Consider the following 17,369-nt stretch of genomic DNA (forward strand, 5'->3'; position numbering starts at 1 on the left):
ATCCATCCATCCATATCTATCTATCCATCCATCCATATCTATCTATCCATCCATCCATATCTATCTATCCATCCATCCATCCCTATCCATCTCTATCCATCCATCCATCCATCCATCCATCCATCTCTATCTATCCATCCATCTCTATCTATCTATCCATCCATCTCTATCTATCTATCCATCCATCTCTATCTATCTATCCATCTCTATCCATCTCTATCCATCCATGGATGGATGGATGGATGGATAGATGGATGCTTATCTAAGAGGTGCCACAACTAAACTGTTAGACGACATCAAACATGGTGTACAGTGCTGCAGCTACTCACAGCGAGGGTTCCGTGTAGATCCAGGGAGTCCTCTTTACACTGCTTCATCACAAACTCGACTCCCAAGAAAATGTCCCCAAGGTTCAGCTCATCTCTATGAAGGGGGCAAGGCAGTTTACCAGGCCTCAGGTCCTAAAAAAAAAAAAAAAAAAAAAAAAAAAAAAAGTACCATTTCAACTGATTGTTTCAATAAGTCAAATAAAGTAACCCCCCTCCCACCAAATTCCAGTTGGTTTATTCTTACGGAAGAGGAATATATGTAACGTTAGCCCAGTTAATACTCAATGAGAGCAATACTGTCCTGTTTGCATGTACGTTGGTCATATTTACCTCGTAGAATGGAAATGAGAGGACATCCGTGGGCACATTTTTCTTTCTGTAAATTGTATTAATTTGCTGAATCCTGTGGTTATCCACGCAAACGATGCCCAGGTCAAATTTATGGATGGCCAGTATGTGCCTCAGTGTATCAACATCCTTGCGCAGTCTGGCGCGGCGAAGAGGCACCACCTTTTGGAGATTCCGCAGTACTACTCCCATTTCAAAACCCGGCGTAAACAGAGAAAACAGGCTATTTCAAAAAAAAAAATCGGAGACATAGGTTTATGCTGAAAACATAACCCACCTCCGACGAGGGTTAGTAATTCAATTTAACTAGTAAGTGTGGCAGTCAGTTCACGAGAAGAGTTGGTCAGCTTCGCGTTAGCCGCGAGCGATGTTCAGCCATTCCGGGCCGGCAGAATTCAAGGTGACACCGCGGTAGCAACATGGAGGACCCCAAACGGATTATTTACGCTTTATCTGTGTTGTTTGTATATGACAGTGAAGTTGCGAGAAGTTAAACATATTTTTTCGTCGAAGGAAAATGGTCCCTCGCCCGTTCATTCGCTCAATGAACCGGTCGCAACGTTGGCAGTAGCAGAAAAGAATTTAGCATCAAGCGGGGACCTAATTAGCTGTCGGACCGGAACCGGATGTGAGGAAATGTGTTTGAACCCATCATTTTGTTATCGTTTGAGCTGCGCAAAAATATCAACATAGCAAACTGTGAAAGGTGAGATTTTTGTCGTATCATCATTGCGGCATTTCTTAGGATTTTTGTTGTTGTGTCAGTACAACAATTTTAAGGGCAATGGAACAAACTTTGCTACGCAAACTTCAACAATGTTTGTGTTGTTAGCTCGTGCTAGCGGCCGAGCCATGTATGTTTATTCGTTCCTGTCTTCATAATGTTTTGACTTTTACGTAATATGGTGCTACATTGAAAAACTCGTGAGACGGAATCGGTGTTGCATATTCATGCTACTTGAACGCCTGGATGAGAAACGTTTTTTTTTCAACAAATAACTAAGGATTCTAAACATCCGCAAATATTTGCGCCATGAATCCCTCCAATCCGTTTGGCAGTCCGCAAAGTGGAGCTTTCCAAGCCCCAAGCAACGCTATGAAGCCTGGTTTGTTCCAGTCCTTTGGACAGCAAAGTTCTAGCAATCAGCCCCAATCTGTGGGCTTTTTTCCACCATCGGCGTTTGGACAGCCGTCCGTCTTAAATCAGCCCTCGCCTCATGCAAATACCATCTTTGGACAGACCCCTGCCTTTGGACAGTCGTCTACACAGCCCCCCTCACTGCCTACCATAAGCCAGGCTCCAGCATTTGGACAGCCATCATTAGCAATGAGTAGCTCAGGCTTTGGTAGTAGCACCGCACCAGCTTTTGGACAGACTAGTGAACCGAACCAAAGTTCAGTATTTGGCCAGACCCCTTCATTTGGGCAGCCGTCAGCGTTTGGGCAGGCTCCAGGTTTTAGCCAGCCGGCCCCGGAATTTGTCAAACAACCACCAGGGTTTGGCCAACAGACCTCTGGGTTTGGACCTTCCCAGATGGCTCCTGGCTCTGCCGCCGCTTTGGGGCAGCCTCAGCCACTTAGTTTTGGACAGTCTGTGTTTGGACAGCCGCCAACTACCAGCGCCGCCACTACCGGTGTATTTGGCACAGCTCCGAGTGCGACCCAGAGCAGAGGCTTTGGAACGTCCAATTACAGTTTCAAGCCAGTCAATGAGGCGCTGTTCAAACCCATCTTCAATGCCAGCCCTGAGCCCGCTAATCCTCAAACTACTTCAATGTCCAGCTCACCTTTTGGCAGCAGTGGGTCCCAGACGAGCTCCAACATCATGAGTAGCAGCGGCACTGCCGCCACTGGCTTCTCTCTGTCAACGGGGGCTACATCCGGCCAGCTGGGCTTCAGCTTCTCGCAGCCGGCTGCAGCCCCCTCTATCTCTGCTCAAACCAATACACTAACAACTGGCAATAGCAGCACTCCTTCTAACACGCTGCAGTTCACCTTTTCCCAGCCAGCAGCGCCCTCCAGCTCCAGCACCAAGGGATCTACCGCCGAGCCCACCACCCCGTCATCTTTCAGTTTTTCAGCCAAAGCCCTCCAGCCTCAGGCAAAAACCCTTTTTGGAGGACCCAATATTGGTCCGCCCCCAGCTTATGGTGACATCAAAGCCAGAGCAGACACTAGCATAGAGGAGAAGGGGAGCAATCCCGAGGGCCTAGGAGAGACCAGTGTATTTGCACGACTCGGTAAAGGCACCAAGAGAAAGGAGGATCCAACGGTCCCCAGCGCTGTCCCAGAGAAGCCTGCCACAGCAGATGAGAAGGAGGAGGATGTTCCAGCAGAATCAGATTCACCACGACATCCTTCAAAGAGGCCCCTAATGAGGTCCCGCGCCCCACCAGTAGGCTTGTTCGGTAGGGCGTTAAGTGGTCTTCGGAGAGAGGCCAAAAAGGAGCCTGAGCAGCAAGCACCGAAGTGGGAGGAAACGGAGAAGGAAGACGTTCGATCTCAGGGGGATGACGTACCTCCTACACCACCCACAGTGCAACCACTGACCAGGGCTGCGCTGGAAAAAGCTGAAGAGTCAGGTGAGACATACAAATAATACATACGGTGTGTTTCTTACATTTTGTATCAAGGTGTGTATGAATTTCTGAAATCTACAGATTCTGTGATAATCTCAACAATAGTGTTTGGTTTTGATGAAACACAGACAGAAATCTTCATTCTGCTGAATTTCAAGTACATATCATCAATGAATTCAAAGAGTGGATTGCATTATCAGAATATGCTCATCCTGTTGTCGGCCTATAACCCTCTCTAGACTCGGCCTCGGACCTCGGCCTCACCACCCCTGTGAGACGCGGCGTACGCAGGGAGAGCGCGGAGAGCCTGAGTGGCATGTCTGCCTCCGACTGCACCGTCATCCAGTGCAGGAATGTGCCCCGCTCCCTCAACAGGAAGGACGTGATCGAGAAGCACTTCGGCCGTTTCGGCAAAATCAGTCGGGTCTACTGCCGGCCTGCCAAGAACCTGGTCATAGTGCACTTTGATGACCATGTGAGTGAACTCTATGCTACTTACCCCGGGGAAAGCAAGTTCACCATACTCTGGCTATTTTGAGTTTCCTGGCTTCACCAAATCTGTCAATTAATGATAACCGCGCTCCAAGCACTGGTCCCCTAGTAGCTTAGTTTTTTCAGGTTACTCCATTCACTACAGTACATTTTTCTTCTTTACTCATAGTGTGTTCTTTGTGGCCATATTGGAGCCTTCATTTTATTCCAAGTTGTTTGGACCAACTTTTTCTATTTCTGAGCCCGGCCCGTTTCCCCCCAGGGAACAACCCCAACAGTTAGCTAGCTTACCCGCTAATCGTGATGTATATTTTTCTCATTTTAAGTCTGTCACTGTTTGACTCTCTTTCAGGTGTCAGCGTTAAAGGCGAAGAAGAAAGGAAAACAACTAAATAGACATGAGCTCCTTCTCATGTGGCAGAGGAAGAAGCACAGTAAGTGCATTACCGTGAAGGTTGAATTAATATAGAAATAATTGCTTGCACCCAACAGGCACAGTTCTGCTGTATTGATATGACTGTTTTAGAAAAGCAAATGTGACTATAAATCAGGACTTTGTGTTAATTTAATATTACCTCTTCATTCTTTGCAGTGAGTCACTGTATTGCTTGTTTTGTGCATTAGGTCCAGAGGACAAAGGGAGCAGAGCTGCAGCAGGAAAGGAGGAGGCAGAGGGAGAACGTCATGAGGACACAGAGTCCAAGTCTTCCTCACCACTCAGAAAACCTGCACTCAGAAGTTTGATGAGCTTCAGCCGCAGGTACACGTATACACTTGCATCTGCCTGGACCCGTGCCCACCCTAAAAACAGCTGAAAACGTTACTGTGGTGCTGTGACTGTCTTTCGCGTGTCTTTTTCATGCGTCAGTTCTCCGGTAAAGAAGTCGTCATTGGCCAAGTCTCTGCAGTTTGACATCGAACCCCAGAGAGAGAGCCGCTCGGAGGCCCAGAGAGAGAGCCGCTCGGAGGCCCAGAGCTCGGAGCGCCCGGTCCCCTCCTCCCTCCTCCACCTCGTCGGCCAGACGGCCGAGACCACCGAGGACAAGTTCCGCCTCCTGGAGCAGAGAGACAAGATCCTGCGTCAAGGTATAGCCACCGCTCTCACACCAATCTACTGCAGCCATTAAAGGGATAGTTTGGTTCTGAATTGAGGTTGTATGAGGTACAGCGCTACTGTAGAGTAATACACCGACTATGGACAAGTACCTCATACAACCCCACTTCACAACATCTCAGCTGTCCCTTTTAACACGGCTAAAGACACGAGAGACATTCTAACCGAGTGCATAATCTGTCCGCACAGGTCGGCCCAAGAGGACGGACCTGGACCTGTCTAAGGTGTTTGTGGGGACGTGTCCCGACATGTGTCCAGAGAAGGAGCGGTACATGAGGGAAACGAGGAAACAGCTGAGCGTTTTCGAGGTCATCCCAAACAGTGAAATGGTAATGTCCTTTAATGCTTATGTTCCACATTCAGAAGAATATAGGCCTCTTCTCTGGTATTCTTAGCTTTCGTTATTTATGTTTTTATCTAGTTCTATTGTTTATTTTCATCCATTGGCATATTAATACATTGGTGGAATAAGATCACATTGTAGGTACGTTCCAGGCGTATTGTGTATATATAATGAAAAATAATGTTTCTGCAAGTGCTTCCAAGTACGTCAAAGAAAGGAGGGAGGGACTCTGTAGACAAAATAAATGAAAATTTTACCTCCTGTCCCCGACTAGGTGGATCACAGTGGCGGGCCATGTATTTTATACCTGGGCCTTCACTGCTATCCTGCAGCTGAAACACAGCTACGGTTATTATTTGTTTCGTGTAAAAATGAAGCATCTGTGGGCGGCGGCGGAGGGGCTCACGGCAGCACCCGCTGCTCGTTCACGACAGTGCAGAACGTACATGCTTTAACGTCAAAACACCAGAAAATTCTCCAACAACACCAGAACAAGTCGCTAGATTTGTCACTAGTAGCTTTTGACAAAAAAAAGTTGCCATGAGGGTTTGGAAAGTCGCCAGATTTGGCGGGAAATTCGCCAAGTTGCCAACACCGGCACCTGCTAAATGTCCCCAGAGCAACATTGGACATGGTTCCTATCACATATAAAACCAAACAAAAATCTTCATAAAAACAAGTTGTACAAATAATATTATATAAACAAGCATATTAAAGCTACTGCAGATGTAAAAACAAACGCATTTAACTTACCAGAGCTGCTGTTCACTATTTAAAGACAAAGTGCATCCTCCTTTCTTTGTTAATAAAGAGTTTAATCCCACGCTTGTTCAGTACATCCGTGCTTTTTAGTTCCAGTAAGAAGTCCTTCTCGATTCATGGACGCCAGTGAAGACAGTCAAGCCTCCCCAGTTGTATTTCTTGAATAAGTTTTAATGCGTTTGAGGGCTGAAAATGTCTGCTCCACAGAGGCAGCAGATATTGGGATTGTCACCGCCCAACATGTCAGGCTAGCCCACTGACCAATCACGTACCTGTAGGCCAGCTAGTAGGCTCTGGCATGTCAAAGAATACGCCCAACATGTCAAACTAAAGATCTGATTGGTTGAAGAACATGACAATCAACAATATCGTCCCCATTCACTTAAACTGCAAAGGGATGCACGTGTGAGTCTGCAGGCCTCGGGCCTCTGTTCTAACCTAGAGACACAGAGGTGAAATCTGATTGGATAAAAGCTCTACTTAAAACAAGCTGCAATGGAAGCAGAGCAACTGAGGAAGACAGTAGCTGTGCAATGAGAAAATATTTTTATAAATTATAATACATGTAGTGTATTTAAGAAAAATTATTAAATTATAAAATAGCTATAAATTTGTGATTCTGTTTAGGCCAGCAGAGAAGGCCTTGCAGGCCCTGACGGCCCGCCACTGGTGGATCACTCGGCAGCCATCAAGGAATACAGCCGCTCATCAGCGGATCAGGAAGAGCCCCTGCCCCATGAGTTGCGCCCCCTGCCCGTGCTCAGCATGACCATGGACTATCTGGTGACTCAGATCATGGACCAGGGCCATGACAACTACCGGGACTGGTATGACTTGGTCTGGAACAGGACCCGCGCCATCCGCAAGGTAACGGCCCTCTTCCAATGTCTTATTACTTATTATTTTTTTATTTGTGTAAAAATCAGTTTTTTTTTGGGAAGCTTGGCTGAGTGGTGCAGTGACAACCTGTTTCGGCATCAACTCCTCTGAATACTTCCCATCACACTTTCTGGGTCCCAGTGGTGATTTTTGCAGAAGGGAGGAGCTAACGAGTTGTGACACGTGTTTAGTGTACTGATTTCTTCCTCTGCCACACCCACAGGATATCACTCAGCAGCACCTGTGCTGCCCTCACACGGTGTCGCTGATTGAGAAGTGCACGCGCTTCCACGTGCACTGCGGCCACCACCTCTGCGAGGAGCATATGTCGGCTTTCGACGCCAAGATCAACAACGAGAACATGACGAAGTGCCTGCAGAGCCTCAAAGAAATGTACCAAGACCTGGCCATGCGTCAGGTGTACTGCCCCATGGAGGCGGAATTTCGTCAGTACAACGTGCTGCTGAAACTCAACGACGGTGACATCCTACGGTCAGTCCATGGCAATGCAAATTATTAGATATATTGGCGGAATGTCATTGGCACATTTCAATTACTTTTTACGTCTTTGACTTCATGTTTTGGGCCTTGGTTTGTTTGCATTGACTGCATTTTGTGCCTCACCTCACCCTATTATACGCTAAAGAGATACTTGCTCACCCATGTCCACATAGTGAAGTTCAGCAATTCCGCGACGAGGTGCGTAATTCCCCCGAGGTGAAGTTGGCCGTACAGGCATTCGCTGCAGTCAACAGCAACAACTTTGTGCGCTTCTTCAAGCTGGTGAAAGGAGCCTCCTACCTCGCCAGCTGCCTCCTACACAGATACTTCAATCAGGTCAGAAAGACTTTCCTGCATTCATTCATTCAAACTGAGACAACCGTGAACTTGCCAAGAGAGTTTTCACTAATCCGGATATGCTCTATGACTTTGGGAATATGAGGAAATAAATGAGCATAGAAAAATCAATTTCCGCCATGTTTTTGGGAATAAAATGTTATAAATCAGGCTTTGAATGATAAATGGACAAACCCCTCTGTAAAAACATTCAGAGTATAGAGAGGAATGAAACTGGAAAGTTTGGTGTAGGATGGTGTAGTGAGGATTTCTGGAGAAAAAAAACAACTAATTTTGGGAGAAATGCCTTGAAAGAAATGTATTGTAAAATGAATTACACAACAGGTGAAAAGAGATAATAGATATCAGCATGAAACGTTCCCAGTTCATTACATACATTATATACAAATGAGGCATTATCTAATACTAACCTCTGAGGAATTTAAAGATACAAACAGACAAATGTAGTCAAATTAACTTCTAAATGTGTATTTGGATGTTTTTTTTCCAGACTTGTTTTGGCCCAAAATCACACAGGGGCGTTCTAACTGCTGCCATTAAAGTAGTAGATGCGAATAATGTTTGGCAATCTTGCAGGTCCAGGCAGAAGTTTGTGTCGTTTAATATTTCTGTCCTTTCAAATGTGTGTGTGCGTGTGTGTGTGCGTGTATGCATACAGGTTAGAGCTAAAGCCTTGAATATCTTGAACATAGCCCTCACCGTGGGTCCGAGATCGACTGCGTTCCCAGTTGAGGACATAGTTCGGATGTTAATGTTCCGCAACACCGAAGAGGCTTCTGACTTCATCCAGCAGTACGGCCTCAATGTCAACGATGGGTGAGTGTCTACCGGTGGTCTGATGGATGTGTGAGCTGTCAAATTTGAGAATAAAGTTTTGGAATAAATGTAACTGGACAACACCTGATTGCAGCCTCAGAATAATATATCTCTATATTATATAAATAATGTGTCCCCAGGGAGTTATGTGCCTCAGAGTTAAGTAGTCATGATCAAAAATTTCAATGTGTTCATAGAAGGCCACATGATGATGGTGGTAGTGGCTCTTTCTGCACGATTTAATGTAATTTATTCAAGTTGTTTTAAACACCTATTTTAACCCTTTAAATTCTTGTTTGTTTACATAATACCACTAGTGTTTTTTATGTAAACAAACAAACAAAACTTGATTTATTTTCTGTTTACTAAGTGCTAGGGGGATTTATTTTTTCACTGTCTGATATGTCAGTGATGAGCTACATCAATGATTTTGATGCAATTTTATTTTTTTGTGCAGGAAACCAGGCAAATAGCATGTATTTACCCAACGAGGCAAACATGAGAAAATGTGTCTATATACAAAAGAATACATGATTTTACTGTAATTACTGTAATGGCATTGGGATCAAACATTTTGATTTTAATTGGGACATTTTTGGTCTTAATGGTCTGAGTGTCTGTATTTTATTATAGACTAATTATAGGAGCTGAGGTTGAACTTCCAGACTTTGAAAAAAAACAAAATCCACAAAAATGTCCCGAGTGGTGCTGAAGGGTTAACATGTAGTTAGCAATCACCTCAGTCACTGGTAGTGATAAAATGACTGTTAACCATATCCACCTCATGTTATAGCTTATGTCTAACAGAAATGCATATATTAATATGTTTAGTTAATATTGTCCACAGTGTGGTAGAGCTGAGTCGGATAGCCTATCAGGAGCCAGATCTGCCTCTGTCCCAGAAGAAATCCGAGGTCATCCTCGCAAAGAAAGCCGTGTTGATCGGAGAGGTGGTGAATGGAGGCCCCGTCCCCAGCCCTCTGCAGCACACCCCTGTCTGCAGCTTTGACTCCCAGAACAGGTACCGCGGTGAAGGCCCTCTGGCTGAGCCCACTCCCAGCCAATTTAAAGGTAAGTGCTCCTTTTTCCTGATGGTAACCCCGGCTACTTTTGAAATGTAATAGATTACATATTATCAATGACCCTGTTAAAATGTAATAAGTTATGTAAGAATATATTTGGATGTAACATTTTGATTGGTAACTGTAATTTAACTACATAACTTTTCTCAGTAACTGGTTGTAATTACATTTATTTTATAATTGATTCACAGACCTCTGTTCCATCTACCTAGTTACTCCTCAACTTTACTGGAAATAAGCATGTCATCTTATCACATCTATAACAATAACGATGTTTTTGTTTTTTTTAATTGCCTCAGCTATCGCTGCCAAGGCAGAAGTTAAGGCACCACCCGGTGTTGATTTGCTGTCACAGGTGGTTCCAGATATGCCCGCTGCGTTCGGGCTGCCGCCCGCTGTTACTGATGAGACGGGAGAGCGCAGCGATCGGTACGACCGCTCGGCCCACCCGGCAGACGCCCAGCAGCTGTTCCAGCCGATACCCCAGCCGCAGCCCGTCGAACCGCCATCACCTCCGCCCAAACCTCAGCCGGCGTACAGCAATGAGGTGGGCAAGATCTCTCGGCTCTTTAGCTCAGACCGCATAAGATGGCCCACCTGGTGTCTTGTACATTTCGGTGATGGAAAAACAGGGGTGTGGGGGCAACTAAGTACATTAACTAGGTACACGAAGCTCTTAATCTTGAGTATTTCATTTTCATTCTTCTTTATACTCGTACTCCACTGCTTGTCAGAGAGAAGTAGAAATATAAACCCTTTACTCCACAACATTTTTCTGACACCTGTAGTTACTTTGCAGACCAACTTCCTCATGAATCTGCAATAATAATCCAACAGTTAAACATATTATCACACTCTAAAAAAACAGCCTTTCTAAAGACATTTTGCTGACTTGTAATCAGGGTATTGTTACTTTACTAAAGAGACGGCTCTGAATACTTCTTTCACCACTGTGTTTGTCTTTATTCTAAGCTATTTTAAATGTCCGTATCTGCCTGTGAAACCTGACAATCTTATCGCTTACCTGGCGTTTTAGCCACCAAATGTCAATTGCAATACGTATTTTAAGGTTGAGTCTGAAATCAAAATATTATAGGAGTGGAAAGTATTAATCGCTTAGTCGTAGACGGAACATTTTCTCATATTTTCTTGCAAAAATGCCAAAGCTCAGCTTCTTAATTGATGGGATATGCTGCTCTTTATTTTGTATGGTCGTAAAATAAATATTTTGGTTTTGGACTGACAAAACAAGCAATCTGAAGATGGCACCGTGTACTTTAGCAGATGTTTGGATGGGTATTTTAAACTAGTATATGACGTTTCATAGACCAAACAATTAATACAGAAAAGAATCATCAGATTATTGGATAATGATAATAAACACAAGTTGCAATAAAATGTAATCCAAAAATATACCTAAAGTCTGTATTATTAGTATTATTTTAGTATGTGTATGACAGTAATTGTACTGTTTTTGTCTCGTTTCCCCCCGTCCCCCCCCTGCAGGACATCATGGCTGTACTAGACGTTGTGATTGAGGAGGTGGTTGGAGCAGCAGTGAGGGAGGTAGCAGGTGCTGGTGCCGGCTATGCCACAACAGCTCTTGCGTAAGTTCAATCGATTTTATCCATCCAGCTATTCTGCACCAGCTTTCCTTGTGCACGTTTTTAACCACGTGTTGCCTTTTATGTCCCTTCTTTACAGTTATCATTAATTATTTGATTACAGTGCGAAGATGCAGTGGAGATCTTGATATGACTTAACTTCCTGTGCTGTTGCCTTTTGGTTCTGCAGGGAGAGCGGTGTGCAGGTGGAGTCACTGGTGAGTGAGGTGTTGGGGCAGATGCTTCAAGAGGTGTCCTCCAGCGAGATCAAGCTGGAACAGGAGCGTGTCGCCGACGAGGAACGCAAGCTCGACGAAGCCAGGTTTGTTAAGAACAGCCTGTCGATTTAAAGCACACTGTGTTTTATCAGTACACTCGGCTCGGTTATGAAAGGAGAGCAGCATCTTCTACTCTGACCCAAAACACAGGACCCAAAATCATCTTTTGTAAATTGTTAGATTTCATTTCACAGCATCAGACCAATTATAAAGTAGGTTAGATATAGTCAAATGAAAGAAAAGAAAATCAAAGGTGCAAAAAATGGCCAATCATTTTGATCCCTGTATCCTGCCAATTTCTAGCGACTATCAAAGTAGCTTTATTGGCCACAGCTCACCCCTCCATTTCCTTTTCCATGTCTGTCCGGCGCCAGGAGGAGGCAGGAGCACGAGGTCTTCCTGGTTCAGTTAAGCTTCTCTCTCTGCAAAGACCTCATCTACGAAGCTCTAGATGAGACCATCAAGGAGACCGCCACCTCCGAGATCCAGTAAGGCTTTAAAAGTCGACCGAATTCCAATGTGGTCTGATGTGAAGTTACACGATTACCAAGACTACTTAGAATGACAATAAGGTGCTCGCATTAAAGAGGAATATCATGAACTTCAATGTCTTCAACACTTTTTTCCCCCCCTCATTTTTCAGACAGGCGGTGACAGAGAAAGCAAACAGAGTAGCTAAATGCACCGAGCAGGTCTGTACCAGTCTAGTTGAGGAGACGTTGACTGCAGACATTGCTCTGTTGCTTGAAGACCTCCTTGAAGCTGAGCTGCAACGCATCCACAAGTATATCAAAAGGTAAGAAGCTGAAAAATATGCAGACCTTCATGTGAAACTAGCACCAAAAACCCATTTGTGACGCCGAAAAAGAAAGGCTCACCTAAAAATAATCTATCAGTTTAAGTGCCGGCTATACTTAGAATATGTTCACAGCTTTGTCTTGCCGTCAGATAAACCTTTCCGACCATGAACTGAAGCCTTTATTTAGGCTCTCCAAGCTACCAGACTGCATTGGGTGATTTAACCTTGCACAACAAAGGAGTTGCTGGTCTGCCGCTAACCGCGTTCGGTTGTTTGTTGTGTTATTTTGTGACTTTGGTGAATCTGAACTCACCCTTTAAAACACTGAAGTCACACAATAACACAAAAAAATCAGCCAACCAGGTTAGAGGTGGACCAGCAACTCCTTTGTTCTGCAGGACTGTTTTTGTCAAAGGAGTAATGTGGCTTTGAAGATGTAACAACTTCAGTTCACAATTTAACTGATATTGATTTTTTTTCTTTTCTTTTTTTCGTTCACGTGTTGTTTCATCTTTTTTTCGTCTTTTCTTCTCTCATCCGTACCACCAGGTGGCGTGATGTGGTAGCGGTACGTCGGCAGCTGAAGCGACAGATGAGAGGCTTCCCTGCCGCTCCTTGCTGTGTGGACCCTCGATTCAAACTGAAGGCTCTGGCTCCCAGCGCCCCCGCCCCCTGCATGGCAGATCTGGCCCGTGGTCTGGTCAACCTAGGAAACGCCGGCACCCTGGCCCTCTCCAGCACCAGGTATGTTCTTCTCCAAGTACAGTTGTTTTCCCAATCGTGTCTTAAGAATATGTACGTATATATGTATTTTTTACTTTTTTTTTTTTTTTGTTAAGATTGTTGAAAATGAGAGAAGAAGCAATCCACCAGATGAGGGTCCACTACTACTATCAGCAGCTGCTTGAGTAAGTAATTTCTTTGTTTATTCAGACAGTGGTCCACGTCGCGAAGCAGCATTTGACCTCTTTTTTGTTTTTGGTGTTTCTCTCAGTGAGAGAGTGTGGGAGCCGCTCGACCTGCCAGCACTGGTGGCAGAAAATATCCCCAACCCGCCCGACCGAATATTCTGGAAAGCTGTTCTCCTCCTGCCGAGCGACCACGAGAGTGTAGCCAGCTTGGCAGACGGGTAAGCAGCAGCTCTTCAATATGACAAAAAAGGTCACCGACAGTGGTGACGGGTAGATGTTTGATTACCTTTTCAAGGTTTAGTTGATTTTCTTCTCATTGAATCTCACTGAACGTTTCATTGAGCGTGTCCTCTCCTCTCGTCTGTCTGTCTGTCCTCAGGATCCTGTCAGACTGGCTGGAGGTGAAGCTCGGTGGTTGCAAAGGGTCAGAGGTCAGCGAGGAGCAGCTAGATGGCACACTGCAGACCCTCTGTGTCACCAACACACTCCGGGACAAAGGACAACGCACCTACAAAGTCCACATCAGCATCAAGGTAGACTGCAGCTTACACTGACAAAACAAAGAGATCAGCAAGTCTGTTGATTGGACTGCATTTATTCTCATTTGTACATTATTCTGTGCTTGAGGAAAGTCCTTCCACAACAACTTCTATATTGACCGAATAAAAGTCATGTTTAGATGTTGTTAAATGCTAATAGGTGGCTTTAAAGAGACAGAGATCTCAGCTGATGAATACCACTGACTCTTCACAAACACTATATGTTGTTAAATGCTAATAGGTGGCTTTAAAGAGACAGAGATCTCAGCTGATGAATACCACTGACTCTTCACAAACACTATATGTGCCTATCTATATATTGGGGCTTATTATTAACCTATGTTGGTGTTGAGAAATTTGTTTGTACTCTATATCATTTAGTTAGATAAAAAAAATACTATGTGGTTTGCGTAACATGAGGTTTTCTGACCAGTCTTCTCGGTGGTGTCCCCCCCCCCAGGTGTCCCGAGGCCCTCTCACCGAAGACGGCCTGTCCAAAACGGAGGAGTGCCGTGACCTCCAGGGGACGGGGGCTCTGATTGTGTTGCTTCCCGCCATCACCGAGGCCGGGCACGACGAGCAGGATTTAGCTCTGCTGTCGGCCCTGCTTCAGCTCAAACAGCTACAGCAGGCCAGCGCCTGGCACTGCCCGCTGCCTCTGGCCATTCTGGTGCCAGGGCCCGAGTGTGGCAGCGGTGATGCACAGAAACTCGAAGAAGGTCAGTAATAACACTGGTAATGAAATATCATTTTGGGGATTGCCCTGATTCGGTACAAACACGTACTGGGACATTGAAATAGCCATTGATGGAATTAAGGTGATTGCATTTACTGCAATATTTTATGTATTTGTATTGTAGGTCAGGTAGTAGTGAAGTAACAGTAGCTAAATTAATCTGGACAAAATGTGTTAAACGCTGAACTACTTCTCTCATGGTGCCTCCTTGTCCCTCAGGCCTGATGCTGCACACACTGGTCCAGGAGGGCCTGATATCGGAGTACACCTTCTTCTTCATACCAGAGACCACAAGTGAGCTACAGGGATCCAAGCAGGTATTACACATGCACTCTTCTTTTTTTTTTTTTAAATGTAATGATCTTCACTTTCTGGGATTTCCAAGTCTTCTACATCTTCTCTCCCCTCCGTCCTGTTCTGTGTCTCTAGCTGAGCCAGGCTACCCGTTGGCTGCTGGCCCGTGCTCCACCGCCCTTCCCGCTCTCCTGTCAGACCCTGGTGCAGCTCGTAGAGGCCAGTTTGAGTCGTGAATTCAGCCCCCGAGTTCACGCTCACCGCCAGGAGCGGGTCGCTGCACGTCTTCCCTCCCAGGACCCTGTGCCTGTCATCCAGCTGTACAACGGCGTCTTGGCTCACATCGCTGACAAAGTGTCGTCCCAGGATCTCAGCAGACTCTCGTGGCCGCCAGGAGAGTTCTGCATGCATGACACCCGTGACTTTGTCCCTCATCTGGATTGGAACTCTGCCCAGCACCTGGACTGGTTGCGCAAAGTCATCCTCAGCCTGCAGCTGCCACAGTGGGAGCAACTATCTGCTACAGGTCAGTGACAGAAATGTTAATTTAGCTTTTTATTACTGCAGATTAATGCAAGTACAAAAGAGAGATGTGAACAAGAGACCAATAATGCATGCATTATACATACTTTATTATCCCTCCCTTTCTCTCTAGACTCGTGGTCTGCGCTCTGCTCCTCCATCTTTTGCTACTCGGCTCAGATCCCAGTCTCGCAGCGCAGTCAGCCTCTCCTAATGTCACGGCTGGAAAACCTTCTGGAAAGGGTCAGGCTCAGGGGCTACCGTACCCAAACCCCTGCGTCCAAGCTAGCCACGAGCAACTGGGATGACGAGGATGCGTGTCCAGCCTTCGGTCAGATTCCTTGGGACGACGTGCTGGTGATTTGCATAGACCACAAACTGAAAGACTGGCAGATCCCCGGACCACCTGTCTGTGAAGGTGAGCACATTCTCCGGGGAATGTTATTTTACTGTCATTTCGACTTAGAACCAATGCGCATGTTCTATATAAAACCGATGCTGAATGACAGTTTGTAATTATTTGTTTGTTTTTGTTGTTTTAGATGCCATGACGGATGACGGGGAGATCCTGGTTTACCTCCCCACCGAGTCATTAAAGGGTTTCCAGCCACCTGAAGAATGGACCCAGGCCATCAGACAAATGCACCGAGAGAAGCAGCAAGAGACGGAAGGGTAAGAATGTACAAAAAGCCGTCAAAAAAGCCGTCCGTCTTTTAGATGTTAACATTAAACCTGCTGAAAAGAATACATAGGCAAGTACAAGTCACAATCACAGTACTCATCCTCTGCTCTCTCCTTGTCTCCGTCCTCAGTGCGGATGCTGCTGCTTGTGCCACGCCCGGCACTCTGTCCCTCAGACAGAGGTTGTTCAACAGTCTGGCCGAGCCTCTCGAGGCCCCAACGGCCCCGCTGGACATCACGCACACTCCCACAGCACAAGAGCTCCTGGCCCACAAAGTCCTCAAGAGCTTGGAGGAGGAGAAGGCTGAAAGCAAAAGGTACAGCGACAGCACTGCTGTTGAAAGTTTTCATTGCATCCAGAAGTTCTGCTTTAAGAATATGCCATTTTGAAGGACGAGGTGTGTGCGAAATAAAAACAAAAAAACAAAAAAAAAAAAACCATATCCACAATATGTAAGTCATGTCTAATTCCCACTACTGTCCACAGGAGCATGGAGCAGCTTCAGCGTTGGCTGGATGGTGACCCCTTGGTCCACTTGTCCACACCGCTTTTCATTCCATCCTCAACTCTGTTGTCGGTGCACACAACCATAACGCATGCACCCACAGCTGCCGTCACACAGGTAGGACAAGTCCCCTCACGTCACACAGTGATCCCGAGTTATGTCCTTTTTCAAACAGCCATTCTTGGTGTTGGGAATATTGTTGGCGTCTTAGATGATAGTGTCTTATGTGTGGCTGCAAATGATAAGAGATTCGTCAACAAAATGTTCCAAACGTTGCAATCACGAATCATGCATTGTTTTGACTTTCCAGGAGCCAAAGCCTGATGATCTGTTGGACAAAGCAGACCGACCTCAAACCATGCCTGTGTCTATGACGTGGCGGCTGAAGGAACTCGAGCGACAGATTTTGGCGAGCCATGAGGAAGAATCGGCCTGCAGACTGAAGCTGAGTGGTCTACTGAGCATTGTTGATGATTGATGAACTGTTGGTGGAAAATCACAACTGCCGCTATGCAAATAATTGAAGTACTTAAAAAAAAAAAAAAAAAAAAAAGACAACATTTTATTTGCTGAGCTCATGGCAGACTCCGGCATACAGAGTTTACTATGTTGTTTGTGCAGTGTCTATCATATTGGTTTTTGCATAAACCTGACCCTTAAAGTGTGTTAAAATCTCTGGGAAGGTTGCTCTTCTTCTTGTCTGTCTTTAACACACATTTATGTACTAAGATTGTATTTGTAAAACCAATCCATTGAAAGTGTTCTGTGTTGTTTGTAACCAATTTTTGTATTGTTGAGTAATGAAATAGCCTAACAGCTAAATAAAAGTGTAGTTTTTCCTTGTAAACTTCCCATTTAGCCTAGTTTTCATTCAATAGTTGAACAGGCTCAAGCATT

At 45.3% G+C, this 17,369-nt stretch overlaps 2 protein-coding genes across 3 annotated transcripts in view; one reads left to right on the forward strand and one right to left on the reverse strand.

Moving 5' to 3' along the window:
- ybey (ybeY metalloendoribonuclease) overlaps positions 1-1,281 on the reverse strand; it is a 13,236-nt gene extending 11,955 nt beyond the window's left edge. Inside the window, exons 1-2 of the mRNA XM_031874987.1 lie at positions 660-1,281; positions 330-461 (exon numbers count right to left, since the gene is read on the reverse strand). Of these exons, the coding sequence (XP_031730847.1) occupies positions 330-461; positions 660-869 (342 nt within the window). The 5' untranslated portion in view covers positions 870-1,281. The remainder of the gene's footprint in view (positions 1-329; positions 462-659) is intronic.
- On the forward strand, positions 594-17,322 carry mcm3ap (minichromosome maintenance complex component 3 associated protein). Of its 2 annotated transcripts, XM_031874981.1 has the most exons (28): positions 594-3,259; positions 3,496-3,731; positions 4,101-4,182; positions 4,373-4,508; positions 4,617-4,834; positions 5,052-5,191; positions 6,595-6,834; positions 7,070-7,338; positions 7,521-7,683; positions 8,363-8,520; positions 9,368-9,591; positions 9,902-10,149; positions 11,109-11,209; positions 11,397-11,528; positions 11,859-11,972; positions 12,128-12,280; positions 12,833-13,027; positions 13,123-13,191; positions 13,278-13,412; positions 13,574-13,727; positions 14,194-14,452; positions 14,689-14,786; positions 14,899-15,289; positions 15,419-15,703; positions 15,828-15,957; positions 16,098-16,283; positions 16,454-16,589; positions 16,783-17,322. In XM_031874981.1, exons 1-28 carry the CDS (start codon positions 1,711-1,713, stop codon positions 16,948-16,950), a joined length of 6,369 nt encoding a protein of 2,122 aa, XP_031730841.1. In that variant the 5' UTR covers positions 594-1,710; the 3' UTR covers positions 16,951-17,322. The 2 variants fall into 2 exon arrangements, with proteins under 2 accessions (XP_031730841.1, XP_031730842.1); XM_031874982.1 differs by lacking the exons at positions 13,123-13,191; positions 13,278-13,412; positions 13,574-13,727 and having other exon boundaries at positions 12,833-12,928; positions 14,265-14,452.
- Positions 17,323-17,369: the final 47 nt, after the last annotated feature.

This window comes from Anarrhichthys ocellatus, unplaced genomic scaffold, assembly GCF_004355925.1.
Source record: "Anarrhichthys ocellatus isolate YVR2014 unplaced genomic scaffold, GSC_Weel_1.0 scaffold86, whole genome shotgun sequence".
NCBI lineage: Eukaryota > Metazoa > Chordata > Actinopteri > Perciformes > Anarhichadidae > Anarrhichthys > Anarrhichthys ocellatus.